Raw genomic sequence first — 18766 nt, 5'->3', positions numbered from 1 at the left:
CTCTTCCTCCTGCATTCCTTCCATCACAGCAACAGTTTTCTCCTTTGCAAATTGTTCACTACATTCCCCTGCTTCATGCATCTTTCTGACACACTCTGCATATTCTGAATCTGTTTTGCAATCATTTTCTACTCCCTTGACTTCCCCTCACAACGGGGAGTGCTGTCAGATTATCTTGCTCGGATTGGCTCGCTCTGAACATTTCTCCACCCACCTCTACTACCATCTCCTCCCTCTCGCTGCAGAACATACAAATGGATCTAATCCCAGCAAATCATTCTGGATTTAGCGCTGGATTTTTACGTAACCATTAAAACCTGTCCATGCATTAATCCCCATGTTAATCTCAGGGGGGTTTCTAAAACATGATGAATCTGCGGAGCGAGAGAAAACGCCAGGACGACAGCGCAATAGAGGCAGACACTGAAAGAGAGCGCAAAGACGAAAATTAAGACAGATTAAATGGAGAGCAGAGGGCGGATGGGGACAAATGATGAGAGGGGGAGAGCTGGAAAGGGCAGCGGGGGAAAGGGCAGAACAGAAGGAGAGCATGAACCAGATGACAGACAGTAACAGAGCTATGATGCGGTCATGGGAAGTGAGAGTGAGACAGATGGAGACAGAGAGAAGATATTCCTGTGAGAGGACGAGGATGACTTCCTTTGGAAAGGAACCAATTCAAATACAAGATGCACTTGTTCAGAAACTGAACCCATGCATGACAAATCCGATATAGAAACTGGTACAAACATTTGTGCATGACAGCACAATCAGGTGCAGGTAAATGTAATGTTAGATAACACTTTTCATTCTCCTTTCTACAGAAAAGAACGCAGAGTCAAAAATCTGAATCACTGGCTGTAAATAAACCATCCTTATGAGAGCTGCATGGATGTCATGTATGACCATGTATGGCATCTGATCATGTGACCCCCAAAGTAAAGCATCCACAGGCCGCAAGCCATTAAGCTGCTCTCAACATGAGCATCAGGAAAATGTGTCAAAGACTTCTGCACGACTGCATGCACACTCTCACAGATATATTAATAAGCCAGCTGGGTCAAATCGTGCTATCTGTCTGTCTCCTTCCTGTGTCAAAGTAGACTGTGTCTCATGCTGCGTGTCCACAATGAATATTTGCACATCCACAAAATGTATTCCATCTGTTTAGTCATCATACTGAGTGAAGGTCAAAGCATGAAGAGCACATCCTTCACAGATCAAGACTCCACTATAGCGCATTGTGGTGTTATAGTGGGCTAGGTGCAATTGCACTGAAATGATCACATGCTTTTTTTTGGCCTCCAGATTCTTAAACATCTTTCATTTTGATTGACTGTATAATACGTATATAGATAATATACACAACAAAGCAACTATTTCTTAGAGGTTCCCAATGCTACGTTAGTGGATTTGTAAGCAATATGTATTTGAAGCTTGATTGTGTCTACAGCTGGATAACAAAATACTTTCACTGATGCACGTCAATCAGACCGCCATTTTCACCTTATGAAGGGAAAGCAACATGTTTTCCCAAATAATATGTTTTTTGTGTGGTCTGTGCTGTTCTTGGAGCAGCTTCACCACCATCTACAGCTACAAGTCCTAAGTTCTGCCCCTGTTTGCTCTGTGCTCAAATAACATTTAAGTGAGCTTGGTAACTATATGCTATGTGCAAGGCTTGTCTATTTTGACAAGCAAACAATATTTTAAAACTTTATATTTATTAGTTTTTCATTTAAGAAAACATACACAAAGAATTGAAGGGAGTACCACTGCTTTCAGATTACAACTTGTTTTTTCAAGAATAATTTGGCGGGGGGTGGGGGGTGGTGACATGCAGCAAAGGGTCGCAGGTCAGATTTGAACCTATTGAGCGGAGGACATAGCCTCTGTACATGGGGCGGTCGGTCTACCAGGTGAGCTACAGGGCGCCTCTTCAACTTTTCATGCGTTATCTTCAGAGCCTTCTTTTTGTCAAGCTTGTCCAACATTAGCAACAGTATCGGGGGGAGGGGGGGACTTTGACTTGGTCAATTAAATTTCCTTTATACTCTGCAGTGTGGGACATTTGTATGTGTCAAAAGACAACACAAATGTTGCTGTAAGGAAATACAACACAGCTGATGTCTTACTGGACAATGTAAATACAGTTTGTTGACATAGTTAATTTAAGTTGATCATAGGTCCAATTTAAGTAGCATTTTTCTTGTATAATCAGTCCTTTTGGTGTTCCATTTACTCCTCATGGATGCCACATAGTGTTTTTCCTAAACAGAATATGAAATGTTACGTATGCTACATAGTTTCCACAATGTGCGGGAGAGGAAGTACAGTCTTGAGTTTCTGCCAAGTAAAACAAAAAATCTGAATGATCCTGAAATTCCACCCCTCTGACATACCGAATAAACTGACACACACACGTCGCCAGTTCTATCTCACTCTGGTTTTACATTTCTGTTTAGATTATTTATGAACTTATCGACAGAAAACAGTGGAACAACATACCATTTGGAGGGTCGCGTCTCTTCTCTGTGAACACAAGACAAATGCAATCATTACTATGCTGCGCTTAGTAGTTTGCTGTATTAGTGAGAAGCGAAATGTGTGAGTGTGTCAGATGTACAAAGAGTTTGTTGGTTAAGAAGTGCGGGTCTCGGCGGGATCGTGCATGTGTTGCACAGAGTGGAAAGTTATTTAGAAAGATTTGCAAAGCAGAGTGTTGGTGCTGTTAGCGTGTTTAGGAGACGGAAATCAGACACACACACACACACACACACACACACACACACACACACACACACACACACACACACACACACACACACACACACACACACACACACACACACACACACACGCGCAACAGCTGATATTATATCCATACATACATTCAAAGCTGAAGAGTACAACACACACATCTTTCTTTGTCTTACATACATTACAGTATGTATTTAAAATATAAACAGACAGACACACTTCAAAATACTAATGTCTCTACTAATGTCGAGTTTTCCCAAAGGCTGAAGGTCACACAGAAGAAGTCTTGTTGATAAGATAAGGCACCCAGCAGAGGGCTGGAAAGGAAAAGATGAAAGAAGGATCCATCTGAAGGTTCAGGAAATGACCCGCACAAGAGGAAGGAGGAAGACAGACGGTCTTAATCAAGCAAGTAATGATGAAAGTTAAGGGCTGAGCTGAATGCCACTAATAACTTTAAGGTCATCTCTTGCATAAACAATGTGTGTTCAGTTGAATCCTTGTCTGTGAGTCTGTTCTGGTGAATGCAAACATTCATGCCTCATTTACTTAGATATGCAAGATAAGTTATAATTCAAAATAAAATGTGAAATTGCCTTCTTCTTTTGCAGTCCAAAAGTCTAATTGTTGTTGCTGGATGAAAACCATGTAAAGCACATGCTGTTTCTCAAAAACACGTTTCTTGAGTGCTATTTCTGTATAATTACAATTCACAAAAAACATCCTAAGGGCAAAATGGTAATAAAGGCGCCCTCATACATGTTCAATTCATGCCGACTCTGGAGACAGTGTTCCCATGAGGGATGAAGTCCTCTCACAGCTGATTTCTTTTACTCATTTTAACCTGAAACTGTAGTGCCCCCCTTGGGCCACTCAGCATATATTTGTTCACAGGCTGGAGTGAAGTGTGACGAATCCGTGAGGTTTTTGTAAAAAAAAATTTACCTGGTGGTGTTTGAGTTGAGAAAAAAACTGTGACAGAAAACAGATAAACAGTCTTCTCCCTGACTAGAAGCTGTTTCTGTGACAAAGGCACAAACAGTCTACGACTCACTGTCGGAAGTTTTTCTTACAACACCAAAAATGGAATAATTTTGCAAAGATAATTTTGAATAACAAACAATTAGATTAGATTAATTCATGGATTGTTAATAAATCTTTCTTTTCACTTTTATAAATTGACTAGAGCTGAGTGCTGGTACATGATAGCATTAAGGTAGATTAACATAACCCAGTACCAAGTAGTTTAAACATTTCCAATCAAACAATAGCTGCATTTGATCCTTTTTGTTGCTAGATCTTAAAAAAATACTACTCTTGCCAATTACTGCAAGCTTCTTCAATTTAATGTGACGTGTGATTGGCTCGCTACCACAGCAGCTAAACACCACCAAAACTCAGCTCAAATATGGCTGTACTACACACCAGTGGCATCTGATGGCATTTTACACAACTGAATGCTTCTATTCACTTAATATATATCAAAATTAAAGTAGAAAAAAAGGTCAATCTCTTCCACTTTCAGGGTACTGGTATTGTATTTCTTTAATCAATATTAAGCCCAAATTTGACTGTAAATTTCAGGACCTTAAAGACTAAGTTTGAGAATGATGAAATGTTATCAGAGGTTGTAAGAACTGTGGAGATATTGCAGTAGATTAGAAGAAAGAAGATCAGAAAGTATAGTACACAGACCCAGGCAGAAAGTCTTTTTCAATACATGACACTTAAACAGACTCAAATATCAGGCCGAACCCACATCTCACAGCTGGAACACACTGTTGCATGAAAGCATCAGTCTAGTGCTTAAGAATCCCTTTTGGTCATGTATTGACATGAAGACAGTTTTGCCCAAATCTGTGGGATTGAGTACTGTAAAAAATGACACGTTTAGAAATAAATTTGATCTTGTGCCCACACTAGTCAAACCAAAACCTCTTATTGCATCATTTAAAGGGGAACTACACCTGTTTTCAAAATTCATGTTAGTCCTATGGTCTAATCATCCTTGTAGTAACATGGTTTGATTTGTAAAAAAATATCTTTATATATATTTTCAATACAAGATACAAATTTGATAAACGTGTCATTTTTTTCAATGAGTTAGATTACGAAGTAGATTTTTTGGCCAGTTGGCATCAGCAGTAAGTTGGTACCAGTTTTCCTTTGTCTTCTCCCAACTAGCTCTGTCACTTGGGTGCGGAAACGTTTGGTCTCCTCCTCACTGGCAAAGTTCAGACCCACTTGGCATGTCTTTAAACACACACACACACACACACACACACAGAGAGAGAACACAAGAGAGGTTTATAAAGATTTGCAAACTCAATATATTTCTTATTACATGCTGAGTACCTACAGTAACCACCTAATTTCCATGATTAAATTTCCAAACCATGTCGTGCATACCTTCCCAGCCTTATCACCACAATCAACAGTCCCACATACCTCATGGTCTGCTGGAGTCTAAGCCAATGTACCCACCAGCTAAGATGTTTGCTCCTCAAATAAAACCGTCTTGTCACATTAAATGCTTTAGATGTGACGCAAAGTTATGATTTCTACAAACAATGAGTTTTTTTACATGGTGGAAACAGACATCAGTTCTCCAACAGAATTTCTGTAGTTTTCGAAGGAGAAAAAAAAGGCTCTCTTGCAAACTGAGACTTGTATGTACTTGTTCTGTTGAGCGAAAACATAAATCTACACTGTTTTGAGCATGCTTAGGGGATGCAAACTGCCTCTGAATTCATTTGAAAATTTACAAGGAATCACATTTTTGGTTAAAATGTGATTTTCAAATCCACTTCTTGATTCCTGAAAAAAAACAATTTGGATCTACTAGGCTCATTATGAATGTCTCAGCACAGGTGTGTAGTGTTTACCAAATGTCACAAATAAGCTTTTGGTTTGTTTGAAGTAACAAAGCAACACCTTGTCAAACTGGTTCAAATTTGCTTCACTCGGATAGAAAAGTCTATGAGGAAATGTCTTTATGAGGTTCACACATATCTTCAAAGATAAAACTTAAAACCTTTCCATGACTTCTCAAGATCCCATAAAAATAAAAACTCTCACCTCACTTGCCTGGCATTTTTCAAACATATTAAATTCAAATTCTATTCAAACATTATTTCAGCTAGCTGGCAAACAGGATGAAAGGGAGCGAATGCAGGGGGGAAAATTAACAATCATCCAGTGGTAAACAAAACATCACATCGACCTTATAGAGCTATGTTACGTTGAAAGCTATAGATAATAAAAATGACTGTTACCTTACGTTACATGGAAGGTTATTCAATGAAGATTATTGTAACAATTTCATTAGACACATCAAATTTCCATGACTTTTCCAGGTTTCCCATGACTGTGGGAACCCTGTCTTTAAGCAGTGGCTACATGCTGGCAATTGACCTGCTCGGTTTTAATTCTTAATTATTCTTTGTACTATTGGTAGACTTCTTTGAAGATATTAGTGCCCTTTTCCCAATGACTCAAATACAGTTCTGAATGACATTTTCTGACAAGTTGTTTACATCAGAGCCAGACACTAGGTTTATCTCAACAGTACTTGGTTCTTCCTTCCTTCTCTCCAGCAAAACATCACATCGTTGAAAATCAACATCAAACACAAACATAAATCAAGAAAGTATTCACCTATGACCAAATCTAGGTGCTGACCTGCAATACAGAGGATCAGAAACAAGCGAAAAAGAGAAATCCATAGAGGGATTAACTTACATCTCCAGCAAATGTCATGAAGTAAGGTTTGGGGAGGTAGATGCTGAAGTTGTTGTACAGCTCCTGCTCAAACATCATCTTACCGTCCTGTGGATAAAACACAAAGACAACATTAAATGAATGATATCAAGTCTGTATTGGTTAATAAGACAGGCATCCCACAAATTCAACTGTGTGGCTATAAAAATATGATGTTGTCATGAATATGAAACAGCGGTACACCACCACTGGATATTAATTATAGTGAGTACAATCATCTGCCAGCTACTGCAGAGATGAACCACAATGATGGGAATCACTGATGTGAAGAACCACTTGCTGCTTTGTGTTTATTTACCTTGATGTCAAAGACCCTGATGAAGTAGGATCGTTGAGGATTGTCTTTGACCAGACAGGCCACCCCGCAGCATCTCTTGTTCCAGCTGGAGTTCCTATCTGCTGTGAACACCTGGACCACTGCTGAAGACAAAGACTGCAGGGAAGGAGAGAGGAGACAAAAGGGGAATGTTATCCTGCGTTGCTTGATGGACACTACATACGCAGTGATTTTTGAAGGCATGTGAATGCATCTCACAGGAGTTTTAAGTAAGCAGACCACAGTATTAAAATAAAACGCATACTATACAAGGGCTGCACAATTAATCGAAATGTTAGTGACATTGCAATATGGCCAAGTGCAATATCCAAATTTTATAAATGAAGCATTGTGGTGCTACATAGGTGACTTACAAATCATCTTCTAGACTAACAGGATCATACCAATTTGGTATAGATCCCAGAAAAAAAACACATCATCTTTTTTATATCTTTTTTTTTTTTGGTAAAATTAAATTCAACAATGGCCATCCCCATTAAAATAACACCTCATATTGCAATATCTATCAAAATATGATATTTTGGCATATCTAAGGAGGCGTATCACTTTAAATAATCACGAAGAGATTAGAGATTGAGAGTATTAATATAGTAGCAATTTGCTATGTAAAGATATACTGGACTAATTATGTCAACAGCAGAGAGTGAAGTCAAGCTACCTTTGTGTGTGTTGTAATCTGAATTTATCTGTTCTTTATTGTGGTGGACAGTCCGGGTGCATGTGCGTGTTGGTGCCAGAAACCAACACTTAACCCCTATGCTTCCTGAGAAACGGCTGTAGAAACAGCTCACCTAAGAACTAACCAAATATTTAGGGATACTACGGCAACTCACTGTCAGAAACAAAAAACACTCCTGGGCAGGCAGTTGAAACTCGAGAGCATAACAGCATTGACAGTAGTCGTTCAGATTCTGCGTGCACTCAGAACATGGTTTTCTCCTCTCAGGCTACAATAATGCTCTTGCAAGCAGAGATATTATGCTTGCAGGTTCTGGTTCTGTGCCTGCAGATCTCATTTGCAACTATTGATAGAGATATGCCTTCATATATATCATGCAGCCCTATACTATACAAATAGAATATCAACAGATTGGTTCCTATTCAGTAATAGACTGATTACAACTTAACAAAGGGTGAATAAGGTAGGCTTCAAGGTTTTTGTGAACTTAATTGTTCATGGGAGCCCTAAATGACCCACATATCTGTGAATCAGAGACTGTGTAAGGTTGTCTGCACAGTTTTCAACATTGAGGTGGCTGTGCTGGCAGCTAGCAGCTAACTGCTCTTGCAGCACAAACAGTGGTGGGCGTTGAGCTATCATTATGATGCCGTATCAATATCAGCGGTAACCAATGTACGAGCACAGTGCAGAGCAGTGGCTATCAGTTAGCGAGTGGGATACACACTCTGAACTCATATACACAAACATGCACAAGCAGCCAGACCGTCCACCACAATAAAGAACAGATAAACTTGGATTACAACACTCACAGAGGAAGTGTGACTTCATTCACTACTACTACACACTACTTGCTACTGTATTAATGCTTTGAATGTTGTATACTGAACCTTTAACTCTGTGAAACCCTTGTTTGCAAAACTCAAGATCTGTAAGCTGCAATACTGGAGATAAAACACTGCATCAGTATGTGTGTACAGTACAGGGCAAAATAGAACTACAAAGGCTCAAAGAGACCACAGCAGCCTCAAAATTTGGTAACGCCTTGGTCAGGGAGGTGACCATGATTTCTTTCCAGTTTCAATTGATTTATGGATCTCTACCTCTTCAGTGCTATGTCACCAACCCAATAAATCAGACATTAAGTCAAGCCCACCATCTTCAAGGATGCTCCAAATCGTAAAATGTCTCTTAGAAGCGCCAATAATCAACAAGGAGTGTATGCTGTGCACATGTAGCAAAACTGGGAGCTGTCTTTTGAAACTAAACATGCCTTATAAATCTATCAAGTGGCCTGTCGCCGGCTTGTCTGTGGGCAGAAAATCAGTTCTGTAATGACATAACCCAAAATTCAATGTCTTGCAGAAACTGGACTCATTAGGCATCTAGCAACATTCCTACCATGATAAATGATCATTAGAGCCACATGCTGTGTGCTTAACAGCCGCAGGCTCTGCGAGATATGGAAGGATAAGAGGAAACAACAAGGGAAGATTAATAAAGGTGCAGCTTTACGGCACTGCGTTGGAACTGGGTGTTGATGGAGCATAAAAAGTCAAATCTACACAGAAATGGTTTCAGAACAAAAATGGCTATGATTGGCCCTGACCTGAATCTCAAAGAAAATCTGTGCGATGATCTAAATACAGCTGTTCACACATGTTCTCCGGCTCAACTGTCTTTTTCATTATATAGGCCTTTATTCACAAGCAAGAGTACGTTTTCAAAATAAAGCCATGTGAAATGGGACTAGTAGGAAATGCAGGGTCGGACCAAAGTCTTTCATGTGTTTGATGAACAGCATGAAAGTGTAATGACTGGGAGAAAGTGACTTTAAGGGGTTAAGTAGCTCTGCCCTGCAGTTGTCAGAAAAAGAGTACATCAATGCCAAATGGCTCACAAAGCAGCGCAGAAATATGACAACAGACAAATCCACTGAGCTGAAGGAAAGCCAAAAGTGAGACCAGAGAGATGAGACTGGCCAAAGTTAATTTTGTCCCAATATTAAGGAACACAGAATTGTAACAAAACTGATTTAACATACACTTCATCTTGTTTAATACAGATGATAAAGTGTGCACTTTGAGGCACCAAAGATACAAACCATTCACGCATTCAAGATGGGTTTACTCTGGCTGCAAATTAAAATAATTGAAAGCTTCTGAACATCTTCTGAAGCCTAAAATCCCTCAGGGATCCAAACTATATTAAGACTCAGCCCATCCATTCACACATACACAATGCTTGGCAAAATGACCACACATAGTAAAATTAAGTCTGAGAGGTCTCCCATCTCTTCTGTAATGCAGCATCTTACATGCTGGCTATCAATATTTACATAAATACCATTAAACTGCCAAAAAATATATCTAGTTAACTAATAACTTTTTAAACCATTTAGATTAAAATGTGTGTGCATGAATTTTTCAGCCCATATTGCCTTTAATTTCAAGATTTCAGATCCCTGCTTTAAACGTTACATCATCAGTGAGATATATTCGTTAAGTTGTGCTCTTGCTGAGAAAGCAGTGGGGTTATAAGCTAAGGAATCATGCCTTGTCAGTCTGAGACCTAAAGCAATACTTTTCTGATTTTAAACCATATCTGTGTCACCGCTGTATGGGGAGTGTGTACAAATGAATGATGTTAGGGTTCACCCTGTGCTGACGGCGCTGGCGACTCCTTGCCTGTGCCATGAGCAAAAATCTCTGATGGCGCAGCAGCATCGAGAGCACACTCAGGTTCAGTATCTTGCCTAAGGATACTTAGACATGCAGACCAGAGGAGCCAGGGATCAAACCACTGATTATTTGATTAGTAGACGACCAGCTCTACCTTCTGAACCACAGATGCCCCTAATAATATGCACATACACACCAAGCAGCACACTTGCAGCACAGACACATCCATGATCATAAGACCAGATCAAACTCCCAGCAGTTTTACAGGTTGCTGCAGGGGTTCACTCACACTGAGGGGCTCCCTGTCATTAACACAAGCAACAGCACCGACAGGGGAAATGTCTGGTGATCCTTTGAGCCTTTTCAACTCAATAACTGCAGAAATGATTGCATACTTAAAGACAACATGCAGAGCCCTTGTGTTGCTCGTTGTAATTCATTACTGTGTAAGTGTGATGTTTAAATAAAGCAGATGTAGAGAAGCAGAAAAGGAATACTAAAAGTGCCAGCAAGACACCTCTCTCCAAAGCAGTGGGGATCTTTCTGTGTTGTTTCTGCATTTACACTCATTTCCATTTTCATCTTGCTCGCTCTTTTAGACAGCTGCAGTGCAGATTTAAAATCAATAACGATAAGAAAAATTCCTGTCCATGAATAAATACTGCACACAACTTGTGGCAGTCTTGAGGCTTGTGTTTAACCTGCCAGAAAACTTCAGTACAATAAACTCCACCAAATTAGTTCCAGGATCATCTAATCTGTGGGTACTACCATAGGAATAAGTACATTTTACATAAGAGTCAGGACCCAAAACTGAAACTATGTTGGTACAAAGCTTCCTGGAAAACTTCTTACAGCTGAGTCTGTGTCTGATTCCTAAGAGCAGACTCCCCAAAAGTGTTTCCGAACATTAATAATACACTTTCTGTGGGTCATGACTGCAGGGAAAAGAGACTTTTTTACAATATAAGAGTTGGTCTTCGTATTACTTGCAAAGGTACTCTAACAAAAGCACATATTTACATTTTATATTGGTCCTTGTGTACTGGTCTTTCAGGAAAAAGTCATGCCAATCATTAGCCTTTCATCAGCACCACTATTCTATGAATACCTCTCAGAAATGGTTCATCCGAATTAAAATCAGGAGCTCCCATAGGGACACACACATCTCTCCAGCAAGACGAATAACGCCTGATCTCTCACTGACTAAATGCAACACAGCTCCTCTTCATGTAGGAAGTTGGATTTTGTAAACACATTGCATGACTAACATTAAACTGCACACAACATAGGGCAACTATAGGTAACATAACTACATGTGCACACACAGAGGAGCCATTACATCATGGCAACGGTGACTGAATTGCATATAAGCTAATCTTATGAATGACGCTGGAGAACCATATAGCTCAGATGTATATTACAAGTATGAAACGGTTTTTATGTTGTGCTATCTCTGTTTCTAATATCAGCAGTTACAGATTTTATGTTGTCAAAGAGGCAGTTTGTCTTTCAGCACTGCATGTACAAGATTTTCTTATTTATGAAAACACTGAGTCTCTAAGCAGCATTTTTACAGCTGTTGATTATTTGGATTTGGATAAGAGATAGCTGAGATCAAAAGAATAATAATACTGCTTTATGCTAGAATTTCTCTGTAACAGTGAGCGCTGTAGTGTCCAAGCTCCGAGGCCCTGAGGTTTCATCTGCTTGTGGAGCGCTGATTGTTCCTGACAGGGCCAAAGGCTGCTGCAGGAAGTGGAGCGCTGTCTATGCCGTCATCAAAACCCGACGAAAAAACGCTGTCTTACTTTTAAACACACACTCATATAGATAAATCCTCTATGTCTTATGCACTTGTTCTCAGACAACTGTTTTTTATACTCTGCTACAATGATGAAGCTCATCACCTCTCTAGTACACAGGCTGAACAATCTGTCTTTTTTTTTTTTTTTTACAGACAAAAAGCTTGCATTCTGCAGAAACAAATACAGCTGACGTTCTAACTTGAATGCTGTCCATCTGACATTTGGTCAAGCTGTTTCGTATTGGCACAAATTAGGCACCGTTACACCTCTTCACAAGATCCTCTGGAGAAAAAGCAAGTGAAAAGATGGCAAAGGAGTGGGAAGAAACAGAGGATGGGATAAGTGGCTGATGCAAACAGGCAGTGCTGGAAAGAAGAGGGAGAAAGAGAGGCTAAGACAAGAGGAAAGTGATGAACACCCAGAACAAGAACTGTAGGAAGAGATGCAAAACGGGCTCAAAGAAGGACTGAAGGAGAACTATGAATGACAGCAAAGGAGGAAGAGGACTAGATGACATAAAGGGGAGAAAGAAAAGAAGGAGAGAAGATCAGAAAAGGGGGTGAAGTGGAGGAAAAGAGGAGTCATGTTCCACTTCACCAGCACAAATCACCAGAGGAGGCCGACCACGGGACTTCCTGTAGGATAGGACTGCTGATCAGGCAGTCTGAACACACACACACACACACACACACAAACACACACACACACACACACACCCACACACACACACACACACACACACACACACACACACACACACACACACACACACACACACAGTGTGAATTGGACCCCTTCCACCTTTTGCCCAGTCAGACAGTGTTGCTGATGGTGAAAACAGCAGAAGGAATACCAATGAGTAAAACCAGTGAGTAAGACCACTGTGTATGTACCTGTGTGAGGCTCTTTTTCTTTGTCCGTGTGTTGCCGCATTATTCAGACAGAATGTAGGTTAAAATACTTGCACGCAGTTCCTAAAAATATGATCCAAATAGTTACACATTTACAGGAATCTTGCTACTTTGAACTCTCATAGCAAACCCAGTGACCATAAATGTCATGTGTGCTCTGTATATATTTTTGTTGGAAAATAATGTTGCCAGCCACAAAGGTTAGACTTTGAAGAAATCAAGATTCAAATGACATCTGCTCTAACAAATCAGTGTCGATAACAAATTACAAACATATCACAATATAAAGAGGAAATTCAACCAATATATTCCTTAAATTGAGGGTTGATATAGAAGAAGAAGGTAGAAGGCATTATTTTATTTCTTTTTACAATGGAAACACCTACTAAGCTGTTAGCAAAAAGCACTGACGTAGGTTAAACAGCTGATGAACACAGAAAGGGTTAGTTTAAATTTTTTACAGTGCTGTATAAGGTATTCAGCTATTGTCAGTTTATTATTTTCGCTGTTTTTGCTTGCCATCAAACAGCCCTTTCTGATGGGGAACTGAGTATGTTCTCTTTAAAGCCACCAGACTCCTTTAATAAAAACAGTGATTTTACCTCGCAGGACAAGTGACTTTCTAGCTGACCTACTGCTGCCTTGATTGGTTAGTTAGTTTGTGTTAATGTGTGACTTTCAGGTCTGAACTAACTTAGCGTCCACAGCAGTGCGTTAGCTTGTATCCCAGTGAGGAGATTAAAAAAATATATAGCTACTTTGGAACATCAATAAGACACAATTGTCAAAGAAGGCTTGGGTCAGGCCCCTGAGAAGCACATACAGGATAGCAGTGATTTACAGACTGCTGGCAGAATGAAACTATAGGCGGGACGGGTGTGAAGTTTTGATGGTGTGTTATGCATGCGACCCAATGCAGGAGATTTAAAAAACAGCTAGAAGCAGTTAGCAGCTAACTCGCAGAAGAACAGCAACAAAAAAACTGGGAAAAACAGTGAGATTTGGGAGGTTCTTACCCCCTGAGCAGAGGGTGAGATCATCCGCCACATAACAGAGAGAGTAAATAATTGTTATTGATGTGTATGCCTTTGTTATTGTTTAGAAAGCCCTGCTGATGCATATGTTATATTTCATGCTAGAGGCCGACACGCCATGCCTCTCACACCTCTTTTGCCTCTGTGATGCCAGCATGCTGTCTAAAAACACACACCAGAGTGGGATAATGCAGGCGGTGTGAAGAAGGTGCTTTGTAGGGGCCTTACAGTGCAATCTCTGTGTAAAAAGGTCTAATAAGAAAGAGTATGAAAGTGCAGCTGGTACCGGTGTATTGTTACTGTGTGACAGGAGTATTGAAACGGTATTAAATATCCAGTATCGATATGAACACTTGCCTACCCATATGATCATGGCATGTTTTTGTTGACGACCGACAGCCACTGTCCAAGTAACACACAAAGAAGAAGGGCCATAGAATATAAAAAAAGGGAAAAAAACATGTTGCTTTAACAATTTTATTTCTGTGTCATTAGAGCAACAATACAAAAGGCAACTTGTGAAGCAGTGCTGTTCAAAAAAAATGCCCTTGGTATCACTGTTGGACATTAAGTCTCCCACATTACTGCCAAGATTTCAAGCAGACACACAGCCAAGAAGAGCCCTGCTACTTTGAAAGAATTAGCTGGTATATAAACAAGCCTGTCACAGCTAGAATAAATCAAGTCTAATTCAGCTGCACAGAAAAACGACAGTAAAAAGAAAAAACTAAAGGTGACTCTCTGATTCTTACATTTTCTGCATGATAAGTACATTACATAAGGCCCAATCACTCAGTTGCCCACTAAATCACTAGTGGGCATTCTAATTAGATTGGCTGAGGAGACACACAATGTCTGTCTCTTCCAATCTCAGTCTCTCACATACACACTCTGTCTCTCCCAAACAGTCTCCGCATGCAAAGACGTGTACAGACACACAAGAGCGTAGGACTGTGAGGAATGTTCCCGATTCCTCGTCTCTGTCACATGCTGAATGACACAAATGCCTGAATGCCAGAAGAACATCGTCATTGGATTTTTAAACAGGTTACATGGGTGTGTAAGACACGCCTCAGGAACCTGTAGAGGAGGAGGTGGGATGTCATGTGACCCCATACAGGCCTGATATACTGTGTCATGGGACAGGAAATGGAGCCTTTCCAAAGCAAACATGGGTACACACACAGAAGCTTCACACACACACACACACCCCGAAAAGAGGATGATTCATTTCTCTGTCACTCAAGCTCGCCACCTTTACAGTACACAATTAAAGGAAAGTATGATCACTATGGGGAAGTAACCTGAGAACAGGCATCTCACCACCTCTTAGACTGACCCATATCTACAGAGCAGACTGGATTATGCTTTGCTAAAAACACTGCAGTAACTTATTAATCTGCCACCTTGCCTTTAGACTGGTCTTATCTTTGAAGGGTATCAATAACAGGTGAAAAACAAGTGAAGCTGTGACAGAAAGCCCCACCGAAAAAGAATCATATTAGTTTAAATGTATCCTATATTGAGAGTATTTCCACTGCTTTAGCTTTCTGTCAGACAGCCTGTTACGAACAGCTTCAGTTTCACATCTATGCTCTTGTCAAATCCACCAGGCTCCATTATAATATTCATACATACAATATTAGGTTGCTGAACACTGGAGCTGCAAGTCTGCCGCTGCTTCAATCTATTGGTTAGTCTGTGTTATTGAATGACTTTGGTGAATCTGAGCTAACCATTTTCGATGCCAAAGTCACACATTTAAACAATCTAACTGATTGAGGCAGCGGCAGACCAGCAGCTTCTATGTTCAGCAATGTTAAATCACTGTTTTTCTTAACGGGGGATGGCTTTGACAGGAGCAATATAACAGTGTCATTTTACTGTTAGAAATCATTGTGTGACATCTGGGTAAAGCAGGGAAAATACCCTCAATATAGCATACACTTTGACTGATAATGATGTTTCTTTAAGTGGGACAGTTTACGATGGCTAAAATACATTTTGTTGTTGACCTCTCTTCAATTGTAGATTGCTCAGTCTCTGTGTCAGATTCCAGCCAGCTTCTCAAAACTGGGAGCTTGCCGGTTGACACTTACATTGATACTGTTTGATAATATCTATGGATAAGTACCCATTTACAACCCCACTTGGGATGTCCCTATCAAATTCGAAGGATTGATATCGGTATGCATTTTTTTAGTGGAAAGATTTTTTTTCTTTAAATTCACTTGGACTTGAAATCTTTATCGTTTATTTTTAGTGACGTAGTTTTACCATAATGCTGTAATAAGCGCAATTGTGACCGATTTTTATTTGTTGTGACTTGGAGTGTGAAAGTTCAGCTTCAACACAACGCTGAAGTGGAATTGTGATTTTACTACTCATTTATAGTGTTTTATACTTTACATTTTACAGACACATTTTACTTGGTATTTTGTTGAAAAAAAATAAATGCTGCATGGCGTGGAATTGTGATAGGAGCCATATAAAATATCTTCAGTTTGTTTATTTTATAAACCAAAAACAAACAAAAAAACTTAGGAACTGTTTGGATGCAGACACTGTTTTCTTGTATTGCATCTTGTATGGCAATAAAACTGTCAAACATAAACACTGGATTGATTCTAACAACTCTTTAGTACTTGAAGCTGTGCAGCTGTATTATCCAGGTGAACACAAGTATCAGCTCAACTCTGTATGAGCAGATACTCAATGTCAAATGAATTGGATTGTGATCGGGGGCAATTTTTTTTTTACTGGAACATCACTAAACCCCAATACAAAAAAAATCTGAGCTACACCTTTAAGGACACTCTGGAAGGCAAAAATGCTTTGATCTGGTGCTTCAGAGTCTGTTAATATTAGTTTTACCTGCTCCAGATGTTTATATAGTTGATTAATATGCAGATGTACCAGCCTGGGGGTATGGTTGACTAATGGGAAAAGGGGGAAAAAAACCTGTCCTGCAAGATCATGTAGGGGAAAAGGCAAACATTTAAGAAATAGGCTATGTTATGATGCAGCTGCAAATGCCTTACAATCTTCTGGGTATGGGGCTATGCTGCAAACACAGTGCATAAGGAGAACATAAAAATGAGTCAGCTAAATGTTACACGTATTACGTAATATCAGACTATCTCACAATATTGAGTCGTGACAGTGCACTACTGATCCTGACTGCAGTCAAACTGGTACAGCAGGCGACTCCCACTGCTTTCAGGTCGGATTTTGCGACTGTCGAGGTCTTGCATGTGGAGGACTAGTCAGCGCTGTCCTCAGCCAAGTCTGGTCTCGGCACATTCCTCTCGGTGGACACACTTCCCGAAAACATCCAAGGTTCAGCTATGTTATGTAATGCCACTGTGCCAAATCATTGCTTTGCTCGATTGATTTAACAGCTCCGACTGTTCACTCTGCCAATGCAAGGCTAAGTGCAGCAAGGCTAGGTGACAGCGGAATTTCAGGATTTCCTGGGTGATTTCAGGTGTGTCAAGCTTTGAGTTAAGGGCGTACCAGCGGAGGGCCCGAGGCAGGAATGAAACTTGCCCGAATGTCACCGTCCCAAACGGGAACACAGTCCACCACCCTTGTCGCTTCTGCTGTCAAAACAAACCAACCTCCTAAGTTTTTAATTCTCAAATGTCCCCAAAAGAAATCACAAAATAAAACTACAGGCCACAAACTAACCACAACACCTCACAGCTAGCTTTATCTCCAGTCTCGAGACAGGAAACGCGTTAGCTAACGTTATATTAGCTTCTTTACTTAGCCAGCTATCATACAACAATTTAATGGGAAAAACTTACGATGCATTTCCTGCCAAGGTGGTTGAAAAGGCATTCATTTTCCTGCGGTGTCAGTAGTATTGAACCGACATTTGTTTGCCGCCGTTGCGGCGGGTGTCCACTCATTATTAGGGATCAATTTATAAAGTATGCACCGACTGTAACTCGTTATATGAGATCCAAAAAGATACATAAACAATCCCTCGGTCATCCGTGGCCTTCCTTCGACCCCCCTCACACCGGTTGGGTTTATCCCGGGGGTGCGCAAGACAGACGGTGTCCAGAAAATGTATGCCGTTTAGGGATGCAGTGCAAAGTCCCGCTGCTCTTTAAAATAAGGTCAAAATTGCAGCGACTGAGCGAAGACGGAAAACGGTAAAAAGTTTCCTGGGAAGTCCAGCCGCCAGAGAGCCCAGAGCCAGCTCCATCCAACATGGCAGTGTTAGGACGAGTTCACTATCTGGGAATGGGGGTCACATGCTTCCCAGCTGTGTCCCACATAATCACCAAAAGACAATTTCAGCGTAGTAAATGTCGAAAAGTGTAGATCACAAGTAGTTCAATGAATGAGTATATTTGGTTAAAAATCAGAGAAAATGTTTTTACTTTATAAAATCCCAGCTTTCAGCATACTCCCCGCGGAAATGGTTTGTCCCTGTCCGCCCGTGGCTTTTATGGCAGGAATGTGTGCGAGAGCAGAATGGGAGGAGATAAGAAATAAGGTGCAAGTTGTGAAGATAATTGCACACAATACTCCCTGTGAGAGGAATTATTCAGCTGAAAATTAATGCAAAGCTGAGCCTACACTTTAAATGGCCACATTAAGCCTGAATAGATGTTCAGAAATTACCATGGGAATTATAATCCTCCTCTACTGATAATAAAGTGCTTTTTAATACTCAAAGTTAGAGAGGTCATGGTTCAGGGTCATCATCCTTCTTGATTTTTGAATTTTCCTTTCAAATACAGAAATGAAAAAACAAAAATT

The 18766-nt window shown here is 40.2% G+C and overlaps 1 protein-coding gene across 1 annotated transcript in view; it reads right to left on the bottom strand.

Moving 5' to 3' along the window:
* LOC121961209 (actin nucleation-promoting factor WASL) overlaps positions 1-18244 on the bottom strand; it is a 32133-nt gene extending 13889 nt beyond the window's left edge. Inside the window, 5 exon segments of the mRNA XM_088072719.1 lie at positions 2509-2532; positions 4917-5013; positions 6502-6588; positions 6839-6973; positions 17800-18244. Of these exon segments, the coding sequence (XP_087928845.1) occupies positions 2509-2532; positions 4917-5013; positions 6502-6588; positions 6839-6973; positions 17800-17904 (448 nt within the window). The 5' untranslated portion in view covers positions 17905-18244.
* Between the last annotated feature and the right edge of the window lie 522 nt (positions 18245-18766).

The sequence above is a fragment of the Plectropomus leopardus genome, chromosome 22 (genome assembly GCF_026936395.1).
Source record: "Plectropomus leopardus strain MGB_pleo_1.0 chromosome 22, ASM2693639v1, whole genome shotgun sequence".
Classification (NCBI taxonomy): Eukaryota; Metazoa; Chordata; class Actinopteri; order Perciformes; family Serranidae; genus Plectropomus; species Plectropomus leopardus.
The sequence above is the reverse complement of the archived record's forward strand: the minus strand, read 5'-3'. Positions and strand labels throughout refer to the sequence as shown.